The 23,972-nt window shown below is 31.9% G+C and overlaps 3 protein-coding genes across 3 annotated transcripts; 2 read left to right on the forward strand and 1 right to left on the reverse strand.

The window, feature by feature from the left end:
* Positions 1-2,221: 2,221 nt before the first annotated feature.
* LOC114412845 (probable DNA primase large subunit) lies at positions 2,222-10,350 on the reverse strand. The gene is made up of 20 exons (XM_028376929.1): positions 10,079-10,350; positions 9,670-9,731; positions 9,455-9,558; positions 9,018-9,099; positions 8,877-8,936; positions 8,675-8,732; positions 8,240-8,259; positions 7,709-7,792; positions 7,545-7,609; positions 7,384-7,432; positions 7,261-7,308; positions 7,079-7,168; positions 6,861-6,920; positions 6,240-6,299; positions 5,847-5,921; positions 5,605-5,690; positions 3,986-4,079; positions 3,790-3,897; positions 2,883-2,944; positions 2,222-2,686 (listed from the first exon to the last, which is right to left on the reverse strand). The coding sequence occupies exons 1-19, from the start codon at positions 10,227-10,229 to the stop codon at positions 2,927-2,929; spliced, it is 1,374 nt and encodes a 457-aa protein (XP_028232730.1). The 5' UTR covers positions 10,230-10,350; the 3' UTR covers positions 2,222-2,686; positions 2,883-2,926.
* A 5,116-nt stretch (positions 10,351-15,466) lies between these two features.
* On the forward strand, positions 15,467-18,029 carry LOC114411356 (amino acid transporter AVT1H-like). The gene is made up of 3 exons (XM_028375062.1): positions 15,467-15,733; positions 16,411-17,019; positions 17,490-18,029. Exons 1-3 carry the CDS (start codon positions 15,467-15,469, stop codon positions 18,027-18,029), a joined length of 1,416 nt encoding a protein of 471 aa, XP_028230863.1.
* Positions 18,030-19,255: 1,226 nt separating this feature from the next.
* On the forward strand, positions 19,256-21,326 carry LOC114412846 (rho GDP-dissociation inhibitor 1-like). The gene is made up of 5 exons (XM_028376930.1): positions 19,256-19,760; positions 19,888-19,954; positions 20,342-20,560; positions 20,661-20,785; positions 21,096-21,326. Exons 1-5 carry the CDS (start codon positions 19,542-19,544, stop codon positions 21,174-21,176), a joined length of 711 nt encoding a protein of 236 aa, XP_028232731.1. The 5' UTR covers positions 19,256-19,541; the 3' UTR covers positions 21,177-21,326.
* The last annotated feature ends 2,646 nt before the right edge of the window (positions 21,327-23,972 follow it).

Consider the following 23,972-nt stretch of genomic DNA (forward strand, 5'->3'; position numbering starts at 1 on the left):
GCTTTATTTCATGATTTTATAAAATAGTTATTGAGTTTAATTGAATAAAATATCGATTTAGTTTTTTTCTTTAGTAAATATTATTATTAGTCGTTTTGAATCATGATATTTTTTAACGAAAAAAAATAGTCACTAATTTAAATAATCGTCATTTAATTTAGACTCTAAAATTGACAGTACGGCTTGTCTTATTTTAATTTTTCATGTAGACATTTAAATGGTTTTTAATTTACAAAATTTACATACACAATTTAAACTTGTATTAGTTGTATAGACATGTCATTGTAAAAAAATTTATTGTGAATTAATTAGAAATAATTATTGATATGACTTTATAATAAATATTATAAAAATCAATAAAACTATTGAAATTTGAACCAAAGAGTTCATATATCGAAACATTCCATTATTGAGTTAAACAAAAGCCACTTTAAACGTCTTAGGTGACTTTTTATGATTTTATGAGTACATAAAATTAAATTGGCATTCTGTAATTAAATAAAGTAATAATTAAAATAATCTCATCATTACTTGTTACTTTTGTAATTGATCCTGATGGACGGTTGGATTAATTATTTTTGTTTTTATTTTTCAGTTATAATTTTTTATTGATTATGTGTAAGAATGAGGAGTTGAGTTTATACCCACTCAAGAATTTCTCTTGAGATTTATCACGGTCCCTATAAACAGCCATCTTACTGACAAGTTGGCAGATGAATTTTTTTAAGTATATTATTAGGATTTTGATTTTTAATTATGTGAATGGAAAATATTTTGTTGAAAAAGATCAAATTTATTTTAGTGATTTATGCCTAAAAAGAATTAATAATAATAATATATAACTATTAATAAAGACAATTATCTCATTTTGTATACACATTTGTTATTTTTAATTTATCCTTTAACTATTTTTTAAAACTATCCATAATTACAAGTAGTTAGTGTTTAATAATTTTTCAACACGACACTAAAAAAAGATAAGATAGTTAAGACATGGAGTGTCTGTTTTTTAACTGGTAATAATAATTTATAACTATTAATAAATATAATTATCTCATTTCTTGTACATATTTGTTATTCTTAATTTATTCCTTAACTACTTTTAAAAATTATTCACAATCACAAATAACTAGTTTTTCAACACAACAGTTATTACAATTATATCTAACTAAAAAAAGAGACAATTAAGGTACGAAGTACTTGTTTTTCAACTAATAATAATAATAATAATAATAATAAAGGTTTCATATGCTTTTGATGATGGCGTTGTTAATGGGTGCTCCATGCACATGGAATTTTCATGAATATTCTACGGTTGCAGTTTTCTCCATCCATTTATGAGGTGGTGAGGTACTTGACAAAGACAGCATCTGCGCCAGACCAATGGATGGAGATAAATTGCAAAGTTAGAGCGTGTTGCCAAAAAATTTTAATTATGATAAATTTTACCGGCAATTTATGCATGGCTTAAGGAGGATAGTTTGATTGCCAACCACGAAAATAGTAGACATGACTTCCCTCTATATCCTCGATTCACCACATTGAATCACATGTGTTACATGGTTGTATGACTTATCAAATGCATGTGAAACCTGTCAATCCTTGTTGCAATCCACAAAAATTTTCACAAGTACACAAAAAAAATCCTGCTGTACATAATTAGAGTTGTTAAAGTCACTTAACTCGTCACCACACATCACACATGGGTTGATTTACTATATATATATATATATATACTATTAAACTTTTTTATCTGAACCTATAATGACTTCAAGTTAGATTTGAAAAGTTATGGGTTGGGCCCAATAAAGGGGGGACCCGGATTGATTTACTGAACTAAAAAGACTCATTGAAAAATACATTGACAAAATTAGTCATATGATAAGTTGATTAATTTTTACAATAATTGTTTTAAAAAAACTATGTATTGACATTCTGATAGTGTAAAACAATTCATGATCATCTAATACCAAATTATCATATATTATAAATTTATTTATTTTTACAATAAATATATTAAAAGTCATATAATCGATGAATTATAATTAAATATCAATATAAAATTATTTTACCCTATCAATATATAACCATTAAACTCATTATTCTTAGTAATATAACAGATGTATTAGGCAAATGAATCTCGGAAAAAGAATGAACCATTTACAAATCATAACCATTTTACGGAAAAAGATTAAAGAATGAACATTTTACGGCCAGCATCTGGGCTAAAAAAATTAAATGATTAAATCTACTGCGTATTATAAGTACCTAACATCCGGAAGTTGGAATATTTGTGGCATCATATAACCCATATCAAAAGTTAATTGCACCTATCTTGAAAGGTTCCCCTACCAAATTTGAGTTGGGAAGGCTTAAATGATTGCCTCAGGATCCGATACTCCATGATTCATGAGTGTCATTTTTATACTGTACAGTTTCATCGCATAATTATGCTACAATACTTCCCATTTCACGCCTACCTGAATTAACAGGGTTACATGCAAGTGTTTGGCTACAAAGACTACAAAGAATATCTAATTGTGCTGTATTTTCAAACAGACTTTCAGGATAATACATGACTCGGATTCCAACTCCTGCCTCCAAACTGCTTTAGAAGCTACATTTAAGATTTTACCACATTGTCTCTTTGCAAATCCATGGCTAGAGGCACCAACGTGTGACACAACTACATGAAATTTAAAATGTGCACAATGTTCGTTAGTTTATCAACATATATTTTAATGAATGCAAACATATATTATTTCAGTTTACAAAAATAATTAGCTTATTTTTTCAGCTCCGAACACAACCAGAAGGAAACAGAACAAGAAAGGTACAGAAAACAATGTGGAAAAAAGAAGACAGAAGGCTCAAAAGTCAACCTGAGAAAGGCCCCGGCACCAGTCTTCTGCAATAACTAAAATACTTAGGCTGAAGAATCCTTCTGCATTAAGAAAATAATAATGATGAAGAATAAATATTAAATATCACGTTAGGTGAGTAAGCAGATAGCAGATTACAAGGTATTCAAGTCAGCAAAGTCAGCATTAGCAAAGAATAAATATCACGTTAGTGATACTACTATTTACTGTATTATAAGGGTCCACCTATATGTTGCATGTACTGTGGTATGTTGGAATTATATACATACTCCAAAACCGTTAGAAACTTTGACTAACCAAGGGGTATTGCAGAATTCTTGGGGATAATAACAATTGCATTTATCCACCGATATTGACTATCTCCCTCTTTTAACAGTGTGGAAATTGTTATAATTTGATATTAAACATCCTTCAGTTCAGGTTTAGTGAGTTGAAAGGCAAGAATAAAAGAGAAAAGTTGTCTACCAACCAGAACACGTGTCTATCTGGATTGCTATATGCATTGCTACATCTACTTCTGTGTATATAATCTTGCCATTCTTCATTAAACATCAGAAGAGATTAGGTGAGACTTTGCAGTTTGCATTTTATGATCTATCCAGGATATGCCCCGCAAAACTAGTCACTTATTATGATGCTTGTATTATAGTTTAATGCAAGACTCCTTTCACTGTCGTCATGATTAATTTATGACTTGATGTATTGTTTTCAGTTTTCACATTCATACTAATAAGAAATGTATAATCACAATACAAGCCACAAGTAGTAGGATTATATCAGATTACACTTGTGGCCTGTATTATGAAAAAAAAATAAGAAAAAAGATGTATTCAACAAAGACATTGCATCATATCAGCTGTAATTAACAAGTATTGGTTTGAATCACAAGTTGTAAACTGTAGGCTACCTTTGGCTTTAATATCTTTTGACTGTCACTGAAGTATTGATTTGGATGGTTAATCCCTGCATCACACGGCATGCCATGAAGAGCTTCAAATGTCAAGGTGCAAGCCAACTGCACAAACGTTATCCATATAATCAGATATCAAATCCAAAGGTTGAAAATTGATAATTGAAGTTCAGCGGGTAGTGCTAAGACCTACCTGATAATGTCTATTTCTCACTTTGTCCATCACATCTTCCATTGCTTGACTGTTTACCCCCATTCCGCTAAGAGCAGCTCTTAGGTTCTCTTCACTATTAAATTCAAATGGCATCAATTAAATGTCATATCCCGATGTCCGTACAAAATAAATAAAATACTGTCAAGTAAGGAATCTGAACAACAGAATAAGCATTTCCAACAATAATTAAAATTAGTAAATTATAACCCCCTTCAACTTTGTTAGATGTGCGGCTTACTCCCTGTGGTTCGATCTACCCCTCACAACTATGCATGCATATCAAGATCAAAGAACATGACCAAGAATAGAGCCAAGCTTTATGCTATGCCCAAATTACATCTAAAATATTCATTACATTAACAGAGTACAGACCTTTGAAAGTCATTATTTCTAAAACAGTGTAGTACGTTGAATTTAGAGAGGGGGAGAAGGATGAAGAAAGAATAGAGTTTTGGCGAGAATACAGAATATGAATGCTTTCTTATTTAAGAGAGCTGTAGTACATAGGTTATGCAAGTGATCCACACAGACACACACAGAGACAGAGACAGAGGGAGATTCCTAATAGATGCAGTGGGGATTATTACTAAGCTGATATTGATTTAGTGCAACTTCCTAGACACTAATACCCATAAACAATTAGCATTTTAACATGAGATACAAGATACTACATGAAAATACTATTTCTTAAGTGCATTATCATTTTCAACATAAAATTACTATATATATCATTCAAGCACTCGTTTGCTGCCTACAAACTACGAAGTAAAAATTTGTAAGCATAAGAGGAGTTTAAATTGCTCTTGAATCATTCCATTATTAGGTTTGTCAATGACAAAAATTTGTTATTACAGTGATTTTGTTATTAATAATAATAATCCTGAAAATGTATTTAGCAGAAACAGAATCAAATAAGGTGTAGCATGCTTACGTGCTATAGTTTATAGTAAAACCATAACTTACTCATCAGCAAAAAGAGATAAATAAATATTGTAGTACAGTCAAGAGAACCGAATAATCTGATAGAACATCAAATATAGATTAATAAAATATAATACTATAGTTGCACTGGCAACCCCATAGACAAAAGTCTCCTATAGAATACTCTGTCCGCAAACTGCAATTAGTAACACACTTGCCTAATTACAGGCCTTAATATCAGTTATAGGCCTTAATAACACACTTGCCTAACTTAATATCAGTTATACTCCTAATGCTAGTTATTTTCTATGAATAACTTCTATTAGGCAGTTTCCTAGTACCACTATGCTCCTAATAAAGAATTGTTACTAATTATTTTCTATTTACAACTCTCACCCAGCAGTTACTCCTGCCGTTTCCTATTGCTGTCTGCTAGTGTACATCTTCCAAATGGGTGGCTTGCCTGGTTTGCGAACCCAGGATTTGCCTGGTTCCCAGCACAATTTCATTACAAATCATAGTCTTCACAAAGCAAGACTTGTGACACCAAAAGGCAGAGTTATAATTTTATTAAAGCATTTATAAAGTAAAATTTACTGGACAATAACTTATCTATTTCACATCTCCAATAAAGAAAGTAAAACTATCCATTTGATAGCACAAGTATCAAGAGTGACCTGAAATGTCGATAGGGGCAACCATGATGATCCCCAGCTCCAGGAGTTGATGAAATAATCTTTTGACAAGAATAGGGAGTATAATCCTGTAACATCCATCAAAATATTACTTGTTGAAACTCATCATCATATACATGCATTATGCATACAAAAACATTGAAATTTTGTGTTTCAAAATGGAAATCAGCAACAGAAATATATTTGAAACATCCCATAAATCAGTGGGGAAATTCAGAACTTACAGTTCTCTTCCCTTCCTTTCCATAATTATGGCGTATGTTGTATGCATATTGTTTCTCAAACTTCTCCAAACCAACCTACAATGAGATCTCACATTTAATTAATTAATGTAATTTGATAAAAAGAAAGCAGCCTATGAAAAATCTATTCAAAGACCATATAAAGATGTCTAGAGAGATATGGAATACATTGTCTAGACCAGGTATACATATTCAGAGTGATTTAAAAGTATTATGAAATAATGTGAAAAAATTATCAGAGTCTAAAACTGTTGTAATTCTAATTCACCATTCATGTAACTGAAAGTATATAATTTCGAATATTTAACTTCAAAATCTGAAGGAATTGTCAGATTTTCGTTGCCATCGTAGATCATGTGCAAGAAGTGTACTTACCTTTTTAGAGAACTCTGACCTCCAAAATGCAAGTGCATCATCCAGATTTAAGCCAACACCCTATTTATATTATCGAGAAAAGAACAAAAGATAAGAGAACAAAGAAGACAAAAGGAGGAAAATAGATAAACACTAATCGAGAAGTAAATGGATGAAGAAGACATCTCATTGATTTCCTCATCAATCACACATAAATAAACAGAATGAAAGTGAACCAAAATGTATTGCTTTGACAATAATATTTCTAACCCAGCATAATCATAGAACCATAAACCCGTGTTCTTTAATCGTGCCATTTTACCCATACGAAATGAGTCAAAGTGTTGAAGACTGACATAGATTTCAGACTCAGGGTATCATAAATTTATGGGTATAAAAAACACAAATTTCAATTTTCAACACAAGGTGCTGGACTTTGTTCCACTTATATCTTGTTAATTACTTGAAACTAAAGAAAGTAACTTCAATGTCAAGATAATTCCAGACAATCATTTTCCTTTCTCCAAACCATGTGTAAATAAACAACATGTGAAGTGCAAGCCTCATTTAACACCTCAAACTTATAAGCATCTAGACTCTACAGAGTATATTTATCATGCCCAGATGGAAGCCAAAAGTAACCTTCAGAAAGAGGCCTAGTTGCATCCTCCCTCCATGCTTTAAATGATGATCCTCTTTCAGCTGCATAAATATTGGTATAAATCAAAACATGTCAGACAAAACTGAAAAACAATATAAGGACTCAACATGAAAATGATAAAAGATAAGTAAGAAGAAAGAAATTACAGATGAATCAAGCAGGAAGAAACACATGAGCATAATTTATGCCAATCTCTAACCTTATCAAATAGGTGACGCATGCACAAAGGAAATGAGCTCTTGGCAACTTGATCTATGTCCTTTAATGATATATCAGCATATTCTCTTGACTGCAGAGGTTTTCAATCAAAGTGAACATTGTCAATCCTCAAATAAATACCTAATAACAGAAATAAATGAAAGAATATACTGCTTGAATAACCTGAGAATAATCAGGACCCAGATAACTTGAGGACAGGGCTTCCACAATCTACATAGAAAGCTAGTCAACTTTTATAACAAAGAAAGGATCTATTGATATACAAAGAGGAAAACCCACACTTACAGGAGTCAACCTATGTTTCTCTTGCTCTCTAATTGAAGATGTCCATTTTCTGCAACAATTAGATGAAACTCTAAGAATCTTAAATCCCAAATTGCATTTAAAGAAAGAAAATCAAGAATGCATGTGAGAAAATTTATTGAGATCCAAATGACCAATAAAACCTGTTTGTAAGGATAAGTGCCTTTGACAGCTGACTGCGGAATTGTGTGGCTACAAGTGAAACAATCTAGGAAGGTGGCAAAGTTGAAACACAAACAAGATTTACTATAACCAATACTCTGCGATTCATTGCAAGAATAAATAGTAAGTAATTACACTAGTCAACCTGATTCATTGCAACATATGCATATCCTTGATTTATAAACACTCTCCGTCCAGCAACAAGCTCTGGAACTTCTTCAAACGGTACCTATATGGGAATAAAAGAAAAGATATACAAATGTTGTAACCCAAAAACTGAGGGAGAATGTTAAAGATGTCTTCTCTCACAACTAGAAGTGGTGAGAGAAGACATCTCTATGTTTATCACTCCCTCTCTCACACACAAAAACAAGCTTTTGAAATCACAAAAAGACCAAGGATAATTAATTACTATTTCCTAACAGTTTTTTTTTTATAGATTCAAATATTTTTAACTAGTTAACTGCTTTCTTTTCTTTTTTTGTGAACAAGGAAGAATCTTTAGTATTCAATATTTTTTATTCAATAAGAGAACCTATTTTCTACACAGAAGGATAAGAAATATTTAAAACAGTCACTGAGTTAATATTTAAAGTAGAACTGCATGTCACCCTGTGCATGGATCTCTTTATTTGCAAGACAAGAAATAAGTAGGAAAAAAAGATTGAACACATACCTTGTAGAAGATAGCATCAGCTGCAAAAAAAAAGTAAATGAAGTCAAGCAAAACATAGGCACATTAGATTTGAAAAAGTAATAAAAACCAGGAAATAAAACTTTAAGAAGAACAATGAGGCATAAATTTCAAAAACTGTAGATTTTTTTCTTGTAGAATAGTAGTGCAAATATATCACTTGAAAAACTTCCCTAGATATCTTTCTTCAGAAATTAACCAATGCAACTGCTAGCTCACTAGTGGATTAACAATTACATACTAAACAGATTCTAAAAAAAGCAGAAGGAAAGATGTGCCTTAGCTCTTAGGTAGCAACAGCTAGTTATATTCCTATTCATTCAACAACCTCCAGCATGGTGCATGCAAATCATTTCTGCTGATCCATACCAATATGCTAAATAATCATTGCAAAAAGAAAAAGCAATGTGCTCCTACCAGTAGGTGAAGGCTGACCCATAGAACGTGCAACTTGTCCCAATTTCTCTTTTATGCTCTGAAAATCCAAAACATCATTTCTTTAGGTACTAAGAGGTATTTGTACCTCAGAACAAAATTAGTTTTGCACAAATCAACTTCATGGTAAAATTCAGACTCAAGAGTCCAGAGCAAACCAATAAAACAAATGGCATGTGACTACCTCAAATTCCACATTGCTAACGGCCCTGTAAGGAAGGTCAAATTCTTCCATGACTGTCCTCTGTGCACTCATAAACAAAGTATAAGATGAATAAGTACTTAACTTGAAATGCAAAAACAATATAGAGTAAGCAGATTTTACCTGAGCTTCAGCATTCAGAAGACGAAAACGGTAGCGAAAGAGTGCAGATTCCATGGAAAGAAACCATTTCCTCAAGTCCTCCCTGGGAATACAGGCATATATAATTATGTAATTTTAGTATATATGGAATAATTTAGAAATATAATTAGGATTTCTTACAACAGTTTTTCTTAATAATTTGTCTTTGTTCCTTTCTTTGATCTGGGTAAAGCATCATTCAGGATTAATACACTTACACAAGCATAAAATATGATCAATATAGGTAATTGGTGCCAATGGTCTTAAACTCTCATCATTACCAATTTATTCAATTTGTAGTAATCTTCCATTTATTTTGATCAGGCATTATTAGTCAAACAACCGAGGATTCTTTTCAATGGCATGGAACAACAGTAAAAAAAGAATGCACAAAAGAGAGAGAAGATAAGAGCTCTTACGTTCTGCAATACACCAGACGTAGAACAAAATGAGATATAATATCCTTGTTCAGAACCTGAGTTGCCTCTTGATGTCTCATATTCACTTTCCACAGGTCCTTTACCTGTACAAGGGGTGATTCACATGGAAATAGTCCACCACACAGCATTATTTTTTTTCTGTCAATCACAAGACATGAACTAATAAATCAATATTGTCAAATCGAGCTTTTTACCAAATTCTCCATTTCTTCCGCTTTTTTCCCCCGTGACATACCATCAGAAATCCCCTTGAGAACTGCAACAAGCAACAATTAAAAAACTTGAAATTAAAAACAAACCACAAAACTTGAAAAATGTCCGATGTCAACTGAAATTAAAAAAAACACATGCAAACACACACGATTTCATACTAATTTAATATATTTAAAAAAAAAAAAAACAAATCGCTTGCAGATTTCAGGCTTTCACTTCAACATAACACTAATTTCTTAAATCTAGGATATATGTTTGGAGCAGCGGACACAGTTAAAAGCAGAGCAGATTATCGAAACCCTAGGCACGAACAGAGAGAAAATTTGAAACAGATCTCTAGAATTGGAAGAAGCGGAAAACAGTAAAAGTAGAGAGATGAAGAAAACAGACCTCGGAGGCGATCGATGGCGAAGGACTCGAAATCCTCGAGCCTGACTTCAAGTGGGGGAGCAGAGCGATAGAGGGGAATGGTGGGAGCAGAAACGGCTTCGTTGGAGGAGGACAACAAGTTTCTGCGATTCTGAGGACGAACGATCTCCATCGCTTTCTATCTTCTCTCTGCAACAGTCCCAATCAGCGACGGCGAGAGTGTAGACTAGAGAGTGAGCGTGCGAGTTGCTTCCCTCCCAGCTTCTGAATCCGCGCCAAATTATTTGGCTTGGGGCACAAAATGGCGGGAATACTATTTTATTTTTAGTATAAATATTTATTTTTGTTTCTAATGCTAGAGTGGTAGTTGATTGGTTCTTGAAATATAAAAATTTAAATTTTATTTTTTGGAAGTGAAAATAGTATGATAAATTTATTTATTTATTCACTTTCATTCATCATTATTAATAAAAGAGTTTGCGTGACACATTTAAGGACGAATTTGTCGGTGCTTATCCATGGACAAAATTAATTATTTATCTAAAATATAATTTAATTTTCATCTTTCTCTTTTTTAATCGTTGTAAACATAATATTACAATACGAATTTAAAAAATTGGAAAGTAAGCATAAGTTAAAACAAATATAATAATAAGCATAATATTAATTAATAAACATAATTTGTCTATTGTTCTAAGATTTCTAATGTGACAGTTTTATTCAAAATATGAGACTCAAACAAAAATGCACAATCATTAAGTTAATCATAACAAAAAAAATTATATCTAACTTGATTTTGTCATTATTTAATGTTGTCACAATAAAAAATTTAATGCAACAGATAAATTATGTTTATTAATCAATATTATGTTTATTATTATGTTTATTCTAACTTATGTTTGTTTTCCTTTTTTTAAGTATTTATTGTAATGTTATGCTTGTAACAATTAAAAAAAGGAAAAAGATAAATATTAAATTATATTTTGGGTAAATAGTCATTTTCGTCCCTAAATGTGTACAGCGTTGACAAATTTGTCCCTGAACGTGTCATGTAGACTCTTTCATTAACGGTAACGGATGGATGAATTTGTCTCACTTTTTTCACTTTCAGGGACTAAAATTTGAATTTTCATCTTTCAAGAATGAATTTATTGACACTTTACACATTCATGAACAAAAATGGCTATTGATCCTTTTTTATGTGGGTAAATGCAATTTAGTTCATGTAATTTACATTCGCTGACAGATTCATTCTTGTACTATGAAAATTACATATTCCCTCCACAAATGTCAAATGTCACGACAATTTGGTCTAACTGTTAAAATCCTTCTGTCTCTGTTAACAATCATAGCTTACGTGGCTCAAACTGGTCTACGTGACAAAGCAAGTGTATAACACGCAGGACTAAATTGTCATTAAAATTAAAAAGTGTAAAACACCACAAAAAGTCTTTTCTTGGATGTTTCCTTTTTGTGAAAGTCAACCCTACCCACTAAACCATACCTTATTCCTCTCTCCTTGTTGTTGCGACGCACACCATTCCAAGCGTCGGCTGTGCTTCCTCTGGTGGCCATTTGCGAGAATGCAGAGGTTTGTCATGTGACCAGAACATGATGCCATCCCCAACTCCCAAGACCCAGAACGCGAACGCAACGCACATCCTTCTCAGTGTTGTGTGAACTTTTGTCTGGTGGCCGCTTGTGAGAACGTGGCCAAAAGTGACGCAACCAAAGCGATGTGTCGGGAGCGTGGTAAGAACGCAGTGCACAATGAGAATGCGACACAATCAATTGCACTTTTGGTGTCTGTCGGTAGTAACGATTTTGTTATGTGAAGAACGACATTATGCTTCGTAAGTGTTAATCGATTGACAAGTGTATCAATTTTGTGACAAGTAGTAAAGTACTTGGAAGTCTAAGTGTCGAATCTACAAGGACTTTGTTTGTACTTGTGTTGATAAATTCCTAATTTGTAAGCAATGGAAGAAAGAAAAGAGAAGAAGACAGAGACAATGGATTGTAAATGTGAAATTTAGAATAAGGCAAAGCATAAATAAACAAGAAAAGTAAACAACAGTTTAAATGTGAAAAGATAGAATCAGAATGCAACAATGTTGGGGCCTAATATGGCAAAACTACTTATAATATAATGCGATTGATTTTCTCTATTTTATGAAATTTTTGTTTCTATCTGCATCTACTGAATTACCCTATTTTTGGTTTCCCGCATGAAGGACCTAGTTTATTTATTCTTTTTCCCCAAATTTCTTTACAGAGATAAAATAACAAACCACATTAAGATAAGAGATGCAAAAATTCGTGGGCAAAATAAATGTCAATCTATTTCTAGCAATGAATTTATTAAGATACCCTTCCCCAATTCTTTAGAAAATAATCATTTTTCAATGCATTACCCTCTAAACATTATATGGGTGATCAGACCATAATAGCAGGAAAACACAGAGAAGAATAATAGAAACACGATTGCATTAAATAGATAATATGAAAGAATTACATTACAATAGTTTGGTCTCTAGGCTCCTAACAAAAGGAGTCTAGCCTCTCATAGCCATGAAAGGCTTTACACGCCAGGGAGTTAATGGAAGAAGGTGATGGATGACTAATAATAAGAAAAAGGAAAATGGCTAGAGAGAGAGGGTTTCTCCTAAGAGATAGACCTTGTGTGTGAGTTGTGAGACTATGTGTTTTTTATTTCTTCCTCCTCCTTATATAGGCACTAGGTAGCTTAATTTTCACGCTGGCTTCGGGCTTTCGCGCTAAGCGCGCCTTTGGACATTTTCATGGGTCTTTTTCGCACTAAGCATGTGTTGCACGCTGAGCGAGAGTGCGCACTGGGCCTATCTTGCGCGCCAAGCAGGCTTTTCAATTCTTCCAATTTTTTTTCAAGGTTTTTTCTTCTATTTTTTGTATCAATTTTTCCTCTAAAGCACTTGAAATCTTTTTCTTTTGAATTTTGCTAATAAAAAATAGCAAAGATGTTAATTTCTTTATTATTTTATAAAAAAAAATAATAAAATAAAGAAATTATACCCACTTGTTAATCCAAATTGATTATCAAATTAGTTTATATTTCGAGTTATCAATAAGGTAAGTACATCCTTTTTTGTAAATGCATTGTCTTTTTTGATTATGTTTGTACTTTTAAAATTTTTAAGTTGTTGAAAGAGGTAGGTTTATGGTTTCATGATGATTGCTTATGTGCCTTATTGCTTTGATGCCCCGTTGCGTTAAAAAGAAACACTAAATTTGCACTTGTTTTATTTTTTCAGATTGCCTGAAATTAACCTTGTGTTGTACCACGAGGGTCATTTTGGTTGTAATGATGAAGAGGTGTTAGAGTATTTAATGGGAAAGAATGTTATTGGGAGTCAATAAAGACTTAATTTGATGAACATTTGGGTAATTCAGGATCTTTGTAAGGAATGCGATGGATATACTCGATTTTGAAAAGTTTTCTATTTGGTACATGAAGAAGGGTTACTTCCATCGGAGACTGATGTATAAGTGTTGGGTATGCGTAACACGACTTCTCTTGATCCAAAAAAGGATGATCACATATATTTTGATCATGTGGTTGTGGTTGGCGACACACCGGAGACTGCGATGGTGATGGAGGATGATGTAGGTGTTGAATACAAAGGGCAAGTAGGGGAGGAGGAGGTTTTTGAAAAATATACAAAGGATGTTGATATTAGTGTGCCATGATGTGAGGAGGTGGACGATGAAAAATGTTCAAATGAAGTGGATCATAGTGTGTCATAAAGTGGTAAGGCGGACACTAAAAAATCTATAAATGACGTGAATCATTAGACATGACTAAAATAAAATTTTTTATTTTATTAGGAAATAAATATAAAATTTATTAATTTATCAAAGATTAAAATAAAATATCAAAAACCAAAAATAAAAATATTATTTTATTAGAGACTCAACATAAAATAAAAAATATTAAAAATAAATACAGAAATTATATATTTATTAGATAAAAACATATTTAAACTTTTTTTAAAACATTCTTGAATAGTGCTGAAAAAATTCACATAGCCGTTTAACGAACACCGTGCGCGTAACGAGACAGCCAATTCCGATGCCATCCCTAATTGCAAGAGCAGAAATAACATCATACTATCGCCTACTTAAATTTTAGCTATATCAATCAGTCGTCTTTTTTTTAGTGTAATTAGTTGGGTCAACAAAGCAAGAAACACACAATTAAGTATCTTTGATAGCATCACAAGTGCGGCAACGCTGAATCACGAGAAACGTCCACGAAGACAAGTCTCGCGCCCTAAACACCTTGAGGATTACGTATAAGCTTGTATCATGCAACGTAATGCATGCAGGGTCACCAGTTAGTTACAACGGCTTAGGACCATTATTCTGTTATTCCAGTTAATTACAGGCCATAATGGTGCAATACCATTGTATAAAAGGAGATCATATTCATGAATAAAGCAGAGAAAACCATTTTCCAGTAATAGTTTAGCGTAGATATCCTTCTCTTACCTCTCGCTCATATCAATCTTGGAATGGTATAATTAAGATCAGTTAGGCGCCGGCTGTGCGGTGCATCTCCCATTGATAAATTAAGTTTCTTCTCCAGGGACTCCCCCCACAAAAATATAGAACAAAAAACAACATACGACATTGCCAATAAAGTGAGTAAAATTTGTGCACGCCAAGCATTCCACAGCCACAGTGACGACGCCATATATATTCCGAGTGAAACCTGATATTCAAATCGTATCGTGCTTACTTAGGTATAATAAATAACTCCACAAAATGGTAAGACGTCACATATTGCAAGTGGAACACCTAATAATAGGCAAAATGTTATAACATTAAACATCATTCATATATATTGCACTTTAATGTCAGACCGTTGCTTCGGGCCAAATACTTTGATAGTGTTTTACGTTGAAATTTTAGAATCGAATATCACCGCTATTACTGATTTGAATCTCTCACAGTGGCCATCATATTTTTCCTGTAACGAATGCAACTCTTTTTGGTTACATTTAACTAATGTAATTACCTTTGCATCTAGCAATTTGATAATTCAATTCAGAATCATATAAAATGGATTAGATGGTTAGAAAAGAAAGGTTATGAATTTGATCTCGTCTTGTAGCTAAATGAAAATTCTAACAATTAATATTTTTTGATATAAAAAAAATCTTACATTGCAAAAATTAAAAAGGTGAAAGAATATAAGATTCTCTCCAATACCTGCAGCCTTCTCGCTGACCCTGTCAGAATACTTATTCAACTATAAATACACACCTTTCATGCCATTTGGTTAGCAAGTCTCAGCAAGCATCTTAGTGAACCTTGCTTGAGTTGCTCCTAAACTATTGGAACTTGATATCAGTATATATGTTGGCCAACATGTTGAAATCTTTGCGGAAAAGCCTAAGCCTTCAACAGAAGTGTCTCCAGCACAAGAACCAAGTTGATAACGCTGAGTCAGTGCATGGTGCAAACCTGGCAAATTGCATTTTTTGCGTGGAGGAAACTAAACAATGCAAGTGTGACCACAACAACATTGAGGATACAAAGAGTGCAGAAGGGGGCACCAATTTAGATGCAGAGCATGACTCCGAAGCCAATTGTTCTTTCACTTATGCTGTCATCAATATGGTCGGGATGCTCATAGGTAAAGTTTGCACTATTGTTTACGTACCATTTGAATGAACATATATGAATGTGTCCTTTTAGTCTTTTTAGCTAGTTATGTTCAATTATATCATATTATTGAATAAATTAGCATGCTCAATCTCCATGTGGCCATGACATTAGCTAAGGATTGAAAAATTGCATGGAGGTATGAAACTGAAATCATATTATATTTTTAGAGTCACAAATAAAACCTACATTTATTTCAGTCAACCTTTGAGCATCATATAATATAAGTCTTATTTCAAATTTCAAATATAACCACAAGGTGAAGATAAGTAACATGAGATTCCCCTACAGTCTACTTATATACACGAGAGAACTCTTTCAATGATGCTCATGGCAAGATTATCATTTTTTTTCTTTAATCTAACAGAAACTTCTATAATCACCCCCACTAATTGAAAATTAAGAATAACAAAGGATCTAGTGACAACAAAATTAATTGTAATCGCTCAGTATTGAAAAGTGAAAACCGAATCGCAGCATAAATAGGAAAAACACCATAAGTATACTTTAGCACATATAATCTGACTGTAAATAATTAGTCGGAAGTTTTGTATGTTTACTCCAATATACTATTCGTTCCCTATATATACACACATGCATTCGTACACACACATTTATTTATTTAACATATGGTATAATATCTTGCGGGTCTGGGGCAATTATCAACTCCATATGCTCTAGAGCAAGGAGGGTGGGCATCTGCATTTTTGCTTATAGGACTCGGTGTGATATGTGCATATAGTTCTCATTTACTTGGGAAATGCCTAGAAAAGAACACCAAGTTAAGAAGTTACGTGGACATTGGGAGTCATGCATTTGGTGCAAAAGGAAGAATCATGGCTACAACTTTCATCTACATGGAGATCTTCATGGCCCTTGTTTCCTACACCATCTCATTGCATGACAACTTGAATTCAATCTTCTCAGGGATGCATCTGAAGCTCCAATTGGCAAAACTATCTACATTACAGCTCCTGACCATTGGTGCAGTGTTGATTGCTCTGCCTAGTTTGTGGCTCAGAGATCTCTCTTCCAGATCTTTCCTTTTAACTGGTGGCATTCTCATGTTCCTTGTCATTTTTGTGTCAATAGCATCCACTCCAATTTTTGGAGGTGTTCAAATTAATCATAAGATACCCCTCCTCCACCTCCACAACATTCCTTCAATTTCTGGCCTTTACATCTTCAGCTATGGAGGACACATTGTTTTCCCTAATTTGTATAAAGCCATGAAAGACCCCTCAAAGTTTACCAAGGTAAATAATATACATTATATGAGTTTAATGTTGATGAATATTTTTACATTATTAACTAATTTAAAAAACACTTTTTTATATGACTTTTAAAGTAAAAAATTATTAAAATTCATTGATTTTTTAAATATATGATAAATTTTTTAACATTTATAATAATTACCTTAAAAACCATCTCAATAATAATTTCTTATTGCAAGAAAATTATATTCTTTGAAGTATTTTTTTTGTTAACCCTTTAAAGTAATTAGTACAAAAGTAAAAAAAAAATCAATTATATTACCTACTATGATTGAATAACAAAATTAAATTCATATGATGTATGCATAGACAGTATAGTTGTTCATCAATTGCTGAAGAATAGGATGAGAAAAAAAAATCAACGGGTGAGATTATGCTTAAAAAATGAAAAGATTAATGAGATGTTTTTATTAATTATTTATTTTTCTAATTTTTCGGTTTGGGAATTTCAGGTATCTATAGTGAGCTTCACATTAGTTACATTACTTTACACGACCTTGGGTTTCATGGGTGGCAAAATGTTTGGGCCGGATGTCAATTCTCAGGTAACCCTCAGCATGCCACCAAAGCTTTTTGTAACAAAGATTGCTCTGTGGGCAACCGTGGTGACGCCTATGACCAAATATGCCCTTGAATTTGCACCTTTCGCTATTCAGTTAGAGAAAAGGCTTCCCAAGTTTAACAGTGGCAGGACAAAAATGATAATTAGGGGTAGTGTGGGTTCATTTTTGCTTTTGGTTATACTAGCCCATGCTCTTTCAGTGCCATATTTTGAACATGTACTCTGCCTCACTGGTTCTCTAGTTAGTGTTGCAATTTGTTTGATTTTCCCATGTGCTTTCTACATAAAAATTTGTTGGGGTCAAATATCAAAGCCTCTCTTTGTCCTAAACCTCTCTATCATCACATGTGGGTTTCTTCTTGGGGTCATGGGCACCATTTCCTCCTCAAAATTGCTAGTGAAACATTTTCTACAAGCTCAATCTGCTTGAGGCAATTGGAATGATTCAGCACATGTATACTAGTATACTAGGATGAGGCTGTATGAGAAATTGTCATAAAAAAGGGGAAATCACTATACTTGTTTGGTGGGTACTGAGTAGTATTACCTACTTTGTACCTTTAGACAGGTAATATGTAGCCGTTGGTTTTTTATCATTGTATAATTTCTTTGATATCGTCAATAAAATTCAATTATAAATAGATATATTAGAAGGGTTAAAATAAAATTATTGTTTTATTAAAAAATTGTCAAAAAAAATATACTAGAGGATTCAAACAAAATTTACTAATTTATCATGAATTTAAATCATATTTAAGTAAAAAGTTAATTATAAAAGATTAAAAAACTAAAAGGTTGAAAATATTATAAGTCAACAAAGGCATAATTGCAAAATCAGAATATTAATAAAAAATGAAATGTTAAATTAGAAGGATTTAAAAATTTAAAATTTTAAATAAGTGTCACGTGAATTACCATAAAAGATTTTTTATAAAATATAGATAGATAGGTGAATTTAATTTCTGTGTATTTTTATTGTAAATTTTTTTGTACTAATCAATAAAAAAATTATGATTTACTGATTTTTATGATAACATTCTAAAAATCAATACTGATATAATATGTTAATTTATAATCGTATGATAATATAAAATCCTTTTTAGTTTCATATACCATTGTTGTTCTTATATTGTTTATTTTTTTATAAGACTCCTTTTAAATTATTTCCTACATTAACTATTTTTTGACAAAAATATTCTTAATTACTTTATAATTTCTGTAGTTAATAAACAATAAATGCTATAAGAGTAATTTGGAAAAAAATTAACTCATATTAATTAATTAAGTAAAAATTAATTAGATAGAAAAAATGAAATGATGAGTCTTAAATAATTATATGAGTAATTTTGAAAAATAATACTAATTATTTATAAATTTAGTATTATTAACTAAACTAATCAACTTTCTTAACAAGTTAAAAGAGGCATTAATGGTAGTAAATTTTATTTTTTATTTTTGTCTACGTGCAAGTGAATTTAAATCAACTGAGTGAACTTATTGTGGACACTAATTATTAATTAGTAATTTTGATTAACATTCTTTTTCTGGTTAAAGACTTGTAACATTTGAAAGTTAAAACTGTCATACTAAACAGAGCAGGTGATGTATAAAAATAATGGAGATCTGAGTTTATTTGTTGTATTGACCTTCTCCACCATTAGTAGTGGTTCCGTACCAACTTTATTCCAACCGTTTTTCGTTACCTTCATTTTCAGGCCCACATTCACCGTGTCACACTGTTCCCTTATCTCAAATTCAACTACTAGTAATTGCTTACACATAATAAACCTCTGAATTGTAACCTGTAGGCTCAATTTCATTGGCAAGAGGCATATAGAATTATCCTCAAAGAATAGCCAAGAGGGGTCTTAATTTGGCACAACTTGGAAGTGCTACCAATTGAGTTTGAGACACCACTGTGTCTGTGATTTTGAGGTTTAGAATGTCTGCTGCTGTGTCTGCAACCAAGGATGTTCCCTTCAATGCTCATCTGGAGGAAGATATCAAAAACAAAGGAAGCAACAAGGTTGTTGGGGAAGCAGACCGGCTTCCTTACAATGATGATGCCGAAGGAACTGATTCAGAGACAGAGGAAGACCCCAAGTTGGAATTGGATCTTGGTCCTCAGTTTTCCCTCAGGGAACAGCTTGAGAAAGATAAAGTAACATTCTTTTTTTCAAATGTTTCTTCACTGCCCTGCCATGCTTTGTATTTGTTTGTTATGTTTCCAACTGTTCTATGATGAAAGGGATTCAACAGTTTGACATTTTTTCTTTTGTTTTTCAAAGGATGATGAGAGTTTGAGAAAATGGAAGGAGCAACTTCTGGGAGGTATTGATGTGTCTGCTGTTGGAGGTACTTGCTTTCCTTCCATTTTGTTTTTCTTCTGGAACAACTCTATCAAATTATCAATGATTATTAATTAAGTGGAGATGACGTGACATAAATAGTGCATCAGTATTGAAAACTCTTCTTGAAGATTGTCCTCTTCATCCAATTTAATTTCTTTGTTCATATAAAACAGCATTCTCCTGTTTTTCATTTTCAAGATATCCCTTTTTTCACTCACTTGAATCACCTTTTTTTGGAGATGACAAATTTTGATGAAAAATGTTGGTCTAGGATGATTTTAATCTTAACTCTCGTTTTAAGCATATTTGAATCATTAAGTTCGATTTCAGCTCCTTATTATTTTTGAGTCCTGAAAAACCTGAAGGCAAAAGCCCTTGTATTGTACGTCAGAAAACAAAGAGCCAGAAGTGAAGATAGTGAGCCTCACCATAATATGTCCAGGGAGGCCTGACCTCATTCTGCCAATTCCATTTACTTCTGAATCTAAGAATAGTATCTTCACCCTTAAGGAAGGAAGTCAATATCGCTTGAAATTCTCCTTCACTGTCTCCAACAACATTGTTTCTGGCCTCAAATACACCAATGTTGTTTGGAAAACTGGGCTTAGAGGTGAGACATAAAACCCCTTTTATGACTAGTTAGATTAGTTAAACATCCATATCTTGAATTGTCTTAGTTACATGTGGCTTTCATGAATTTATTGAAATAGTGGACAACACAAAAAAGATGTTGGGAACTTATAGCCCAAGCCAGGAACCATATACATATGAATTGGAAGAAGAAACTACCCCTTCGGGGTTGTTTGCTAGGGGAACCTATTCAGCAAGAACCAAGGTAAGAAAATTAATTTACATCATACAATATTTATTCAATATTTTACACAGATCTTTCAAAATCAATCAATAAATAAAAGAGAATAATGATTTTAGAAAACTTACCTTAATATAATATTACATTGAAAAATTAATATGACACTTATTAGGAGTATTAGTAGAAAAATAATTAATATTATATTAAAAAATCAAACATGATACTTATTTTAAAATAATTTTTTTCTTAGATGCGATACTTTTATGGGACGGATGAAATATTAGTATTGTTGCATTTTTTAGTAGGAAGAACTAACTATTTTTTTTTGTTTCAGTTTGTAGATGATGATCACAAATGCTACTTGGATACTAGTTACCACTTTGAAATTCAGAAGAATTGGTCTACACCCATCTAAGATTCAATCTTAAGTAATTTATTGGCGGATTTTCTTCCTTTGTCATGTTGTATCTTTCTGGGCAGATTGCAATCCAACTTTTTGTTTATTAATATAGATAGTCAATTGTGCACATGCATGCTACATGATGGTGCTAATCCTCTCCTTCTATTCTATGGTTCCTTTTCTCCAATCTAATAACTAGAATTCACATAAAAGGAAACGCTAGCTCGTGAAAATCTCACTCATTCCACCTAAGATGCTTCGAATAGTTAATTGTTATTATCTGTTAAGAGTGTGAGGTGTGAAGGGATGGGGGTGGAAATGGACCCCATGTGGATAAAGGAACAGAAATCAACAAATATCCTCAACTACTGCTTGTGCTTTATCAAGCAAATAGCCAAAAGGTCCGTCAATTCTTTGATGGTCCAGAAGCTTTTGTCATATGAGGACCACATGCTGTTTGCTAACGGTTGAAAACTTGAAATCAGAAAAATATAAAAGAAGGGAATAGTAAAATTTCCATTAAAATAATTTATCAAGAAGATTGAGGCCATGAACCAAAATTTTAATATACTGTAAAAAGTATCATTTATAAACCTTTTGAAGCTGCCTTTGGGCTTAAGTTTGATATTCTTAGTTCTTCAGTAATTTTTTAATCTTGGATTTGTCCAAATTATGTGTGATTTCAATATAACTCTTGTTTAAAACATTTATTTTAAAATTTAAAGTAAACCCAAAAAATTTGTCTACTCCGTCGACTCTCGTGTATCTGTTACTTGAGTTGTTTTGGTGTCAAGTAATAGTTTTAACAGCATTTTATTTTCCACCAACTCTAATTCTAGAAGTAAACCCGTAAGTTATTTCTAACTCAAAAAAAAAATATTGACCTCTATATTCTGAAATCAAATATTCCACGCATTTTGTTAGCATTGTTTACATTGTGTTTGGTAGTTAGGAAATCAAGGAGATGAGATTTTTTTTTTTAATTTTATTGTATTTGGTTAAAAAACATTGTAGAGAAAGAAAGAAGAAATGAAGAGACTAAAGCGTCCCTTATTTTGTCCCTCTATTACATTAGAGATTTAAAGGAGAAGAAAAGTAATTTATAATTTTTGAACAGTACATATTAAATTGTCCTGTGATATTATTTTATCTCTGATATCATTTTTTTAATGATAAAGCTAAAGCAATATATTATTCGTATTTTTCCTTTCGTCTCTCGTTATGAATCAAGCAAAAGTATGCTTTGCTCTTCTATCATCTTCTCTTGAATCAAACCAAACAAAACAGTTTCCTTATCTTTATTAAAATCCCCCCTCTTTTTCCTTCTTTGGAATCAAACGTATTGTTAAAGTTTCTGCATATTATGACTTCAACTATAAAAAAAGTACTGAACCCAAGATCGAGGATTCAACAATCAACTTTTCATTCTCTATTCTTGGTACTTGATGTTAGTTTTCACTTTTCACTTTTGTTGTGTACAATTTATATCATATCAATTCTCAGCCTGATGGGAGTTAAGAGTCTTTTTTGTTTATTTATTTATTTACAGAAAAAAATTAAACTTAAATATGATGATATTTACAACAACTCCCCCTATTTATATTATTTAGCTAACTAAGCTAAGCCTCTTAAGAGTTTGATTGATAATATAAAGGAGAGAAAAATTTTGAAACTCGAAAACTTTTTCAATTTTCAATTCATATTCTTTTTTCTTGTAGTATTATTTTCTTTCATCCAAATAAAATAATATCTCAATTTTGAGTTATACGTGAGGTGCGAAGAACGATAAATTTAGATGAGAAGAAAAAATCAGAGAAAATATATAGTAATAATTTATTTTCTTTTATTAATTGAAAAGAAAAGAAAAAATATTTTTAAAAAATATATCCTTTCATTTATCTTTCAATTGAATTTTTCTCTCCGTTTTCATTTTCTTTCTATGAAACAAACTTGCAGAAGGTTATTCTGAAAGGATCATCGAAAGTCAATTTATTTCAGTTTTGCCGGCACCAAGATTTGCACTCTTAGCACATTTGTCTAAAATTCTTGAATTATAATTTAACATAATTATATTTTTAGTTTCAAAAAATTTTGATGTTTATAATTTTGATCCTTAAATTTTTTTATTATTAGTCAAAATCTTCAAATTTTTATTCCATTTAATATTTTATTCTTTTCGTCTATTTCTGACTATTCGGTGATGATGTGGAGATATTTTAATTATTATATTACTAACTGTTAAAAAGTGTCAGCTAAAAAAACTTGTTTGAAACATCCTAAACATATTGTATTGGATAAAACCCCCCAAAAAAATACTATATCCCAAATTCGAATAAATCTTTCAAAACCTATCTTTCTTCTTTTCTCCATCACCGAGAAAAACAATCCGGCGAACCTAACTTAATTTTTCTTTTTCTTTTTTTCAACCTTTTCTCTTTCATTTCACCGAACAACACGTTGAATCCAATTTTAATAAGCTCCTTGCCGTTTGGCACACCCTGTGTGTACAAATCGGAATGGGTTTGACATATTGCGAACTGGGTGGTTGCAATTGATTTGTTTGAATGTGGATCACAAATTGGAATGTAAAAGAGGCATGATTATTCACGCCCAAGTTGTTCAATCAATATTTACATTTTTAGTTTATACCAAAATCAATTAATTTGTAGCGGAAATCTTTAAAAAATAAGAATATAATAAAATAATAATAAAATTAAACGCCACATCAAAATCATTGAACAGAAGAAAATTTGAGAACTTTGATAACTTTGATGAATCAAAATCATAAATATAAAAAAAAATTTAAGAATT

The sequence above is a fragment of the Glycine soja genome, chromosome 5 (assembly GCF_004193775.1).
Source record: "Glycine soja cultivar W05 chromosome 5, ASM419377v2, whole genome shotgun sequence".
Taxonomy (NCBI): domain Eukaryota; kingdom Viridiplantae; phylum Streptophyta; class Magnoliopsida; order Fabales; family Fabaceae; genus Glycine; species Glycine soja.

Excerpts from the sequence above, each read along its gene's own strand:
- LOC114412845 (XM_028376929.1), bottom strand. The coding sequence starts at position 10,229 with ATGGAGATCGTTCGTCCTCAGAATCGCAGAAACTTGTTGTCCTCCTCC. Across the intron at positions 7,793-8,239 it reads CTGATGCTATCTTCTACAAG|GTACCGTTTGAAGAAGTTCC; the intron begins GTATGTGTTCAA and ends ATTCCCATATAG. Across the intron at positions 5,691-5,846 it reads GAAAGGAAGGGAAGAGAACT|GATTATACTCCCTATTCTTG; the intron begins GTAAGTTCTGAA and ends TGGATGTTACAG.
- LOC114412846 (XM_028376930.1), top strand. The coding sequence starts at position 19,542 with ATGTCTGCTGCTGTGTCTGCAACCAAGGATGTTCCCTTCAATGCTCAT. Across the intron at positions 19,955-20,341 it reads TGATGTGTCTGCTGTTGGAG|AAAACAAAGAGCCAGAAGTG; the intron begins GTACTTGCTTTC and ends ATTGTACGTCAG. Across the intron at positions 20,786-21,095 it reads CCTATTCAGCAAGAACCAAG|TTTGTAGATGATGATCACAA; the intron begins GTAAGAAAATTA and ends TTTTTGTTTCAG.
- LOC114411356 (XM_028375062.1), top strand. The coding sequence starts at position 15,467 with ATGTTGAAATCTTTGCGGAAAAGCCTAAGCCTTCAACAGAAGTGTCTC. Across the intron at positions 15,734-16,410 it reads ATATGGTCGGGATGCTCATA|GGTCTGGGGCAATTATCAAC; the intron begins GGTAAAGTTTGC and ends TAATATCTTGCG. Across the intron at positions 17,020-17,489 it reads ACCCCTCAAAGTTTACCAAG|GTATCTATAGTGAGCTTCAC; the intron begins GTAAATAATATA and ends TGGGAATTTCAG.